This window comes from Eriocheir sinensis, chromosome 1 (assembly GCF_024679095.1).
Source record: "Eriocheir sinensis breed Jianghai 21 chromosome 1, ASM2467909v1, whole genome shotgun sequence".
NCBI lineage: Eukaryota > Metazoa > Arthropoda > Malacostraca > Decapoda > Varunidae > Eriocheir > Eriocheir sinensis.
Window position 1 is genome coordinate 38,213,223 of NC_066509.1, and position 10,210 is coordinate 38,223,432.

At 45.2% G+C, this 10,210-nt stretch overlaps 1 protein-coding gene across 1 annotated transcript; it reads right to left on the minus strand.

Moving 5' to 3' along the window:
• Nucleotides 1-1,907: 1,907 nt before the first annotated feature.
• On the minus strand, nt 1,908-3,652 carry LOC126997355 (probable G-protein coupled receptor No9). Its single transcript, XM_050858451.1, has one exon. The coding sequence runs from the start codon at nt 2,929-2,931 to the stop codon at nt 2,434-2,436; it is 498 nt and encodes a 165-aa protein (XP_050714408.1). The 5' UTR covers nt 2,932-3,652; the 3' UTR covers nt 1,908-2,433.
• Nucleotides 3,653-10,210: the final 6,558 nt, after the last annotated feature.

Here is a 10,210-nt window from a genome sequence, read left to right on the forward strand (position 1 = left end):
GTTTCTTTTAATGAAGCCTAGCATTATGTTTGCTTTATTTGCTGCATCGATGGATTGCCGTGAGAATTTGAGGTTTGACGCGATTTTGACACTCAGGTCCTTGACGCATTGAACGCTTTTGAGTTTGACGCCGGGCATTTCATAATCGAACTACTTATTTCTTGTTCCAACTTGAAGGACCTGGCTACATGAAGGGCATCTCAATCTCTCAGACCAAGCTAAAATTTTATGCAAATCCTCTTGGAGGCTTTGTCTACCTTCGTCAGTGTCGTCCGCAAATTTACTATTGAGATTATTGATTCCAACATCCACATCGTTGATGTAAATAATGAAGAGCACTGGGCCAGAATCGAGCTTTAAGGACCTCACTAGTGACTGGCGCCCTCTGATTTAAATCCGTCGATCGCCACTCTTTGCTGTCTGTTGCGTAACCAATTTGCGATCCATTGGTGTACTGTACCATCAATATCTAGTTGCTTGATTTTATTAAGTAATTTATGGTGTGGAACTTTATCAAACGCTTTGTGAAAATCTAGTTAGACTACGACCAGTTATTTGATTACGTCGTAAACTGAGAAGAGGTCGTTATAAACGGTTAGTAGGCTTGATAAGCAAGATCTGTTGTCACGGAAGCCATATTGTGAATTCTTAATTAATGAGTGGCTTTCAAGGTAACTCACAATTTTGCCTCTAATTATGCTCTCGAGTAGCTAACTTACAACTGAAGTTAGACTAATTGGCCTGTAATTGCCAGGTATTGTTTTGTCTCCTTTCTTATAACTCGGTGTTATGTTAGCCTTTTTCCAATTCGAAGGGACGATGCCTAGTCGCAAGGACATACTGGACACGGTTGTGAAAGAGGAGAGTATTTCGCTATTTGTTTCTTTAAGCAGTATAGGATATACTTTGTCCCACCCGGGAATTTTATTTGTTTTAATGGATTGGAGAGCTTTTAGGACTTCATCGGAAGTTATTACAAAGTTTGGCAATGCATGAACGAGATTTAGGTTAGTACTGTTGTCGTTTCTGGTGTTGGTGGTAGTGGTGGGTAGAGTGCTAGTCTTAAGTACCGAGGAAAAGTAATTGTTTAACAAGTTCGCAACGTGTTGGCTATCAGTCAGTAGTTCACCGTCACTGTTTGTTAGAGGTCCAGTTCCACTTTTGATCGCTTTCCCGTTGTTTATATAACTGAAGAAGGATTTCGGATTATTTTTACAGTTGGCTGCAATGTTTTCTTCATATCTACGCTTTGCCTAACATACTAATCTTTTTTCTCGCCGCCTGGCTTCATAATAAAGTCTAATATTTTCGGGCGTGTTTTACTCTTTCTTTAGCCTTTAAGATAATTTTCTCTCCTTAACCGAATGTTTAATTTCGCTATTGAACCAAGGTGGACTTTTATTAGTGTTACTTCGCTTCTCGCACAATGAGAGAAATGTGTTTTGCTGAGTGAGTAAATGATTTTTAAAGTTTAGCCAGACTTCCCCTACGTTGACATCATCTGGTAGTTGTATTTTTGTTAGTTTTTTGTCGGATTTCTACAAAATTTGGTCTTGAAATTGGGCACCTTTACTTAATTTTCAGTCATTGTTGTTTGAGCTCTAATGTCGAAGCGCACTAATTTATGATCGCAAGAACTGAGATGTCCTACCGTAACATTACTGACTAGGTTATCTTGGGTCGCTATAACAAGATCTAGTATGTTATTTTGTCTAGTTCCTTTAGTAACCATTTGGCTTAAGTAGTTATTATCAAAAAATTTGATCATTCTTTGTGACTCGCCTTCTGTACCCGACAGTGTCGCCCAGTCAATATGAGAGAGAGATAGCATGTGTACAATATGCAATGGGTTCGTATTTCATCAAATTGCAACGCGATTATGAGGAAAATACTCTAAGAGGATGGGGAAAAACTGCACATGGAGAAATGTAAAAGGAACTAGATATAAATATTTTAATACGAGTTATGCACTACTGTATCAATGAAGAAAGCGGAGCAATGAAAGATCGCTTAGCAGGCACATCTTGCACCCCACTGCCCAAGTCATGCGCCGTCATCATAATTAGTAACCTTAAAGTAAAGTTCTGAATACTTTCCCAGCCTCCAACTGAAATTATAGTGCTTCCTCTTTTTCAAGCTCAAACTTTTCGTAAGTTACACAGAAACGTAATTGTTTGTGAGGAGAAAAAATGAAGAACACCTCAAAATATAATTCATACTCGCTGGCATGAGGAGCAAAGCATTATTCCGAAAACAAGAGAAATAAATGGGCGTTACTTTAAGTTGAAAAGTTTTAAGCGTCAAAGTTTTCAATCATCCACGCGTTTGTTCCCGAATTGCAACTCTCTCGGAGATAAAGAATTGAGTGAACGCACCGCCGACAGAATTTCAGCCTCACCTAAGTGAAGCTCAAATTACCATGGTGTCCATTACTCACCTGTCCAGGCTGATGACCACTAGGTTGAGGATAGAGGCGGTGGAGAGCCACACGTCGATGGCCTGCCACATGGAGCACCACGCCGCCATGAACACCCACGACTCGAACACGGTGTAGGCCATGCTAAAGGGCAGCACGCTCACCCCCAGCAGGAGGTCAGACACTGCTAGGGACACGATGAAGAGGTTGGTGACGGTGCGCAGCTTGCTGGAGAGGAACACGGCCAGGATGACTAGGGTGTTCCCGGCGAGCACCAGCGCGTTGATCACCACCAGGATGATGATCGAGGCCAGCTTGTGGTTGGTCCAGGTGAAGTGGCTGAGGTGCTCCGAGCAGTTCCCTGATTGGCTACCGTTAGCAGCCTCCATGGTGAGGTAGGGAGGTAGTGTGCCCGAGGAGGTGGAGGGCGAGGGCGAGGACGTCAGGATAAGGTCCAGACTAAAGTCGGATGGAGGCACTGTGACCTCCAAGGTGACCTCCGACCCTGACATCATGATGAAGCTGACGTCTCACCGTAGAGGTCACGTGGAGGCTGGAGGTGCGGAGGGAGACGTCATTGTTCTCTCTCTTTGTCTCTCTTTATCAGTCTATCTATCTGACTTATCTTCCCATCCGACTATTCGTCTATCTATTTCGCTGGATTAAAGCTGTCCCCCTCCCTCTCGCCCTCCCCCCACCCCCGGGTCCATCTCCTGGGGTCAGGCTTATGCTAAACGGCTTCACGTGGGCCTGGCCTTTCACGAGAGTTTGGCTTCCGTTGAATTCGTAGAGTCGAGTGTTCGGGCCTTGGCTAAATCGTTCTTGCGTTTAGTACGATAGAGCTCTTCCTTCTCAGTTTCCAGTTTGCAGGTAGAAGGTTTGCACTTTGTAAAGCTGTATTTTTCAAACGCACTCAAGATCAAGGGTTAAAAACTTACTCATGAATTCCCTTTTGCTATTTTTTTTCTATTTTTTGTTCTTGTTTTTACATCACTAAAAACACGCAGCTCTCCCGTACTTCACTGTGACCAAGAGAACCGTTTGTCTATCATCCTTAGCATTGCGCCGCACCTCGCTCGCTCGCCCGCCGCCGTTACACACATCCTCCCTGATCCTCCCGCCTGGACGTCCCTCACTGTTCCTCCCCCTCCTCCTCCTCCTTCCTCGCTGGTGTGCGTCGGTGTGAGAGCTGGACCCGGGGAACCGTGGCGGGCGTGGGTACGGCTGGCTTACACATCTGGGAGAGGGAGAGAACGGGAACAAGTGTTAATTACAGGAAGAGGAAGCCAATAAATTCCTGGCTGCACCTACTTGATAGTAATTATTCACCCGTGTAGCTGTCAGGGAGGGATATATGTGGCGTTTCTTGTTGCTGTTGTTGTTGCTGTTATTAATGGTGGTGGTGGTGGTGGTGGAAATTTTTGTGTTATTGCTATGCTGGTGGTGTTCGCGCTTGTTTTGCACATCATAAACCTGATAATAAAACTACACACACACACACACACACACACACACACACACACACACACACACACACACACACACACACACACAGAAAAAAAGGAAATAAACAAAATACAGAGACAAAATACAAATATGTAATATGTTAATTTTGTTGTAGGTATTGTTGTTGTTGTTGTTATTGTTGTTGTTGATCATGTTACTACTACTACTACTACTACTACTACTACTACTACCACTACTTACTATCACTCCCACTGCTATATATCTTTGCCTCTACTAACAACGTTGGAAGTGTGCGGTCGCTGATTCACCACCTTTGGTCTAATTATCGCCGAACCAAGGAGGAACCTCGGTAGGGAGACCCACGCTTTTGACCTTCGATTAGTTGATCAGTTTCAGCCTCATCCCGGGAAGCCGATACTACACGCCTTTTCTGACAGACTACCGCGTCGATACCCTCATATCTACCAACTCCATCTATCCCCTGAGTCTGCTGCTGCTTCTCATTTCCATCCCTTCTATTCCCCTCGGTACCTTCTCCTCTTCTTCCTCCTGCTCTTCATCGTCTTCTTCCTCCTCCTCCTCCTCTTCCTACTTCTCCTTCTCCGTCGTGTCTGTGCCTAACGTTAACTACTTGGCCGGTTTTAGAGGGAGGAAATAGCATGATCAATCAACCTAAAGCGAGTTAGTGTTCAAACGAGCATAGAGAACGGATGACAGGATGAGTGGGTCCTCTGGGGGCTAGGAGAGGCACTGATCCAGAGGCCAGAGTAGGTAATGTTACCGTACGGCCTCGGCCAAGCAGAGAACCCCGCGGTCATTCCCTCCCTCTTGTCCATGATGGTAATGCGATGAAATGAGGGGGCAGGCCCTTGGGAGATGTCAGCGACGGTGATCTGGAATATAATGATGATAGCAGGGATGGCGGTTATAATGCTATTGATTAACAAAATAGTAGTAAAACTTATAACAAAGGAACAGGTCATGTCCCAAGGTATAATGCAACCTCATTACTCCCCCCGACACAAAGGATTTCCTAAAATAGATCAAAAGGCACGAGGGTCCATTTTGAGGTTTCCCTAACGAGGCTGTTTTCAGTGATTGCGATACCAAGTCCGGGAGGGAGGGAAGGAGGGGGAGCGCCTGGGCTGGTGTTGGAAGGCAACACGGGGCGGGGCCCGAGAGCCAGCAAAGGAAACTGGGGGAAATACCAGCAAGTTTTGAACAGTAACAATGCACTACATTAGTATTCAAGGAGAGGTTAGATATGACTTAACTGGTTTATTTTTTTTAATGGTACCTTGGTTGCTAATCTTTTCTTAAAAGTGGTTGCTTGTTAACGGCATAATCTAATGTGTCATTTCCTTTGGCTTCTTGCCAGGGTTGTTTGATTTAAATCACTGATTTAAATCAAGATTTAAATCAAATGATTTAAAAAAAATAATTGATTTAAATCAAGATGTATATTATTTGATTTTTTAATGTCATTGATTTAAATCTTGATCTTATTGCAGCAACAACATATAATGGAGAAATAAACAGAGAAAACACTCTCTTACTTTGATAGCAATATTCTTCCTGTCCACTTAACAATTTTTACCTCCGCCAACGAAGTTGGAAGGAGGTTATATTTTCGGTCCGGTCAATATGTTTCTTTATTTGTTTGTTCATTAACAGTCTCCTGTGCACAATTTTGCGGATATCTCAATCTATTTTTCAGGGAAGCTTCGTGTCCATCCAGAACAGAACCCATTAAATTTTTATGTCAATGGTCAAGGTCAAGGCCCCAACCACAGGACTCTCCTCTTAGAAACTGCGTCAGTAGACGGAAGGAAGCCGCTACAGGTGGAGGAGGAGGAGGAGGAGGAGGAGGGAGGAGGAGGAGGAGGAGGAGGGAGGAGGAGCAGGAGGAGGAGGGGGAGGGGGAGGGGGAGGAGGAGGAGGCGGAGGAGGAGGAGGACGTTGAAGGAAAGATGGAGAAGGAGGTGGTGGTGGAGGTGGCGGAGGTGGTGGGGAGAAGGAGGAGGAGGAGGGAAGAAGGAGGAGGAGGAGCAGGAGGAGGAGGAGGAGGAGGAGGAGGATATTGAAGGGAAGGTGGAGAGAAGATGGCTGTGGTGGTGGCGGAGGAGGTGGTGTGGGAGGTGGGGGAGGAGGAAGAGGGGGGGGAGGAGGAGGGACTGGGGGGGAGGCGGGGGTGGTAGCGGCTGTGGGGGGGCGGGGAGGGGTGGCGAGGGTGGAGGAGAGAAGAGAGGGAAGGCAGGGTGAGGCGGATGAGGGGGAAGATGAGGAGTGAAGGGGGGAGGAGCGGATTGGGGAGGGCGAGCGCAGGAGCGAGGAGGAACTCCCGCGAGTGGAACACCTGATACACTTTGTCGTCAGGAGTCCTTCCCTCAGAATTTCAATGTCCCATGTCAGCGCATGAATGGCATCGTTGAGTTGTCTGATGTTCCTTTCATTCTTCTTTGCCTTCATGCAAAACCGACATGAATCGATCGCCACTTTGCTCGTTTTAAAATACTGGGGTGCTTGCCGGCATCTGCAGTCGACACAGCGTTTTAAGGAGGGTATTTTGCCTTTGTCTATTCCCTGAGATAAGTGACAAAACAAAGGGTCTTTAGCGAATTTCGGCCACCGCGCGGCGGGGTAGACGTCGCGTCGGGAATTTCCGGACGAAACAAAGAAAGAAAATCAGCCTGAGAACAAGGACCTCCTCGTACACTTCCTGGAAAATAATATGTAAATTACGTGTAGTAAAGTTAAGAAGGAGCTTAGTACAGTTAGGAAGAAGTTGTATGTGCACCACAATGTTGTGAGGAGGTGTAGGGGAGGTGTAGGGTGTGGGCAGAGGGGAAGAGCAAGTGCGCAAAGGAGAATGTGTTTAAGTAAAGTGAATATAACACTTAGCACTTAGCAGAGCAGTGTTGGGCAGTAGAGGTCAGCGAAGCAACAAAGCAGCAGCAGCAGCAATAGGAGAGCCTCAGGATATGCTGGAGAGCACAAGAAAAGCACACTGCCGAGAACAGCGAGCGTAGTTGACACTTGTACCCCCGAGGCTAGGTCGCGGTCAACTATTGTGTATCTTTGTGAAACTGCATCAGTTTTCAAGGAATGCGTCTACGTTCAGAAAGGATTGTGCTCGCGGGTGTATGTTCAGAGGAAGGCTTTGTTTTGCGACACACACACACACACACACACACACACACACACACACACACACACACACACACACACACACACACACACACACACACACACACACACTTGTATGGTAATCTGCATAATTAAGGACATGCTTCTCTTCCGCCAAGTTGTCTGTCTTTGAATTAAAAAACAGACCTGTTTTCATCGTCCTCTTTCCACCAGCACAGGTGACGCTGAGTTAGATCGCCGAACATATATTAATTTCGTCATTTGATGAACTTCCTGAATAACATGACAGAAATAACTTCTAGCTCCTCTTGGCTTTTATATATTTCAACCAGTTAGGAATCTGTCACTCACTGTGCTCTCTGGAAACTTGCCCCTTTACCTTCTCTTATTTTTGGGTTCCTATAAGAGGATCTGGATGGTCCCCAGCTGCGGAATAATCTAGCTAGAGGTTAAGCCATACTTTGATTTACATACTTTTATTTCGTCGTCATGAAGGAAACGTGGAATGTCTATTGAAGGAGCGAGTCGCCAAGGGACTGGGCATGGTGATAGGAGGGGAAGCGCCAAAACTCTTCCCAGATGTTAGCTCAAAGCTCAGCGGATTTGATGCTGTGGGACGTGTGTGGGAAGGACGGCGGCGGGGGGCGGGGTGAAAGGACTCGTCACATATTCATAGGATTTTCCTGTGCCGCTCAGGTGATGGCCGACGCACTACAGCCTGCCTGTCAACCAGAGTTATACAGTTTGTCGTCCCGTGCTGAACGTTGATCACTCTCACGGTTCAGTGCGGTAGCTGAAGCGTCTGTCCTTCTTCCGCCTCGACAGACACAATAAGGACGTGATGGGCAGCGAAGGTCTCTCTCCAAACACCGTCGATGAGCGTTGCTGGATGGCAGTCTTATGGAACTTGCTCTTGTGTCCTGACTTACAGTGGACGTTCATTGGTTCATTTTGATTAAATTTGTCAGTGTGCTTGAAAAAAATATATATATATAATTGCTGAATATACAGGAGCAATGATTAATAAATCTTATGGATATTTTTTTCCGCCGCTTTTACATGTGTTATTTGAAATGTCTTTCATGTAAAAAAATATAAAAATCATATAAATATTTGTGTTTAACACAGGACCAATTTGTATGCAAAGAGAAAGTATAGAGGACATCGACGCAGTATTTATTCTGGAAGTATTAAAGGTGTGTGTGAGCTGACGCCTCGCCACCCGCCACCTCAACGCCACCTCGCCGCCAGCTGAGGCGTTTGTGGCGGGCTAGGGCTCGGGACTTGTCTGGAAGGGCTTCTCTTTATGGCCCGAGTAGCTTGCACACTGATGAAAGGGCATTACGAGTCATTATCTAAAAGAGTGCACGGACACAAATATTTCGCAACTGCATGTAGAAAAAATAATCTCACTTAATCCATCGACGTTTACAGGTGTGACTTTTATGTGCTTTCGTGTGCTTATACTGAGATACGTATGTGTTTTGTTGGTCCATTTCATATGTTACACGAGTCCAGACTTTAATGCTTAAAAAGAGCTTAGAAAGATTCTGAGCTCTCTCTCTCTCTCTCTCTCTCTCTCTCTCTCTCTCTCTCTCTCTCTCTCTCTCTCTCTCTCTCTCTCTCTCTCTCTCGCTCTCTCTCTCTCTCTCTCTCTCTCTCTCTCTCTCTCTCTCTCTCTCTCTACTACAACTACACCTACTACTACTACTACTACTACTACTACTACTACCACCACTACTACCACTACTACTACTGGCTTTTACTATTTCCGTTTCTACCACTACTACTACTACTAGTACTACTACTACTACTACTACTACTACTACTACTACTACTACTTCACTATAGTTTCCACTACTTCCTCCCGTTGCCCAGCCTCGACCTTTAGCTCAAGGCTGTATGGCCAACAGATCTGTCCAGTGGGCCAATCAACCACTAATCGCCTTGTTTCCGTGCCCTGAATGCAGCAGGTGCAAGCAGCCAGGCATCCGTCCGCTCTTCGAGAATGCGGGATTGCAGAGCGCCTTGGTAGAAGGGGTCGGATGAAGGCACGGAGGGGAAGAAGTGCGGTGCTGGCCCGGACATAAGGAGAAGGAGGAGGAGGAGGAGTGAAGGGAAGAGAGGGCCAATCAGCAGAAGAGGAAGGAGTGGACGAACAGAAAGAGGAAAGCACACAAGGAAAGAGGGAGAAGAAATGAGGGAAAGAAGAAAGGAGTGAAGAAAAGTGTGGAATGGAAGCTGGGGGGAATGGAGGAGAAAGAAAATATAGCTACGTTTCAAAATAAATACATTAGGTAGAAGAGGAGGAGGAGGAGGAGGGGGAACACAAAGAAAGAACAAACAACAGCAGACCTGATGGTCCTTACGAGGCTGTTTGTGACAAGCAACACTAACTATCTAATCAAAGGTGGAAGATGAAGGACAGCAAAGGCGAAGGCTCCTCCCCCACCCCCCACCCCATCCCTCCAGCCAAAACTGGCAGGAAACGAAAAAGAACCATGCAGCATGGAAAAACTGCATGGAAATTATGCAGGAAAAAGGAAAGAACTACTATTTCTGCTACCACTAACCGGGCGATAAAAACGGACAAGGACACCAGCATTTGAAAGAATTTAACGTTATTACGACAATGAGTAATATCTTAGTTGCTGGTTGGATTAAAAATACTTGTCTAATCTATTCTTGAGGGCCGTAACAGTTGTACTATCAACGACATCACAGGGTAGAGAATTCCAAACATTAACGACTCGATTGAAGAGGAAGTGTTTGGCTTCGTGCGACGAGAATCCTTTACCACTTATCTTGAAATTGTTATTTCTTCTTGTTCTATTTGATTTATCAATTGTAATCTTCCGCATTAATATCACTGAATCCTTTAAACATTTTAAACAGTTCTATTAGATCGCCTCGCATTCTTTGTTTTGATAGGCTGAATAAAGTTATTTATTTAAGTTTTTGTTCATAAGATAAATTTCTCAACTTGGGAATCATTTTTGTTATCCTCCGTTGAACCCGTTCTAACTTTTCTACGTCTTTTCTGTAATAGGGAGACCAAAACTGTACACAGTACTCTAGATGGTGTCGAACCAGCGAATTATACAGTTTTAACATTACTTTTTCCTATTTATTATTAAAGACTCGTCCGATGGAAACAACCAATTGGTTTGCGGTTTTCAC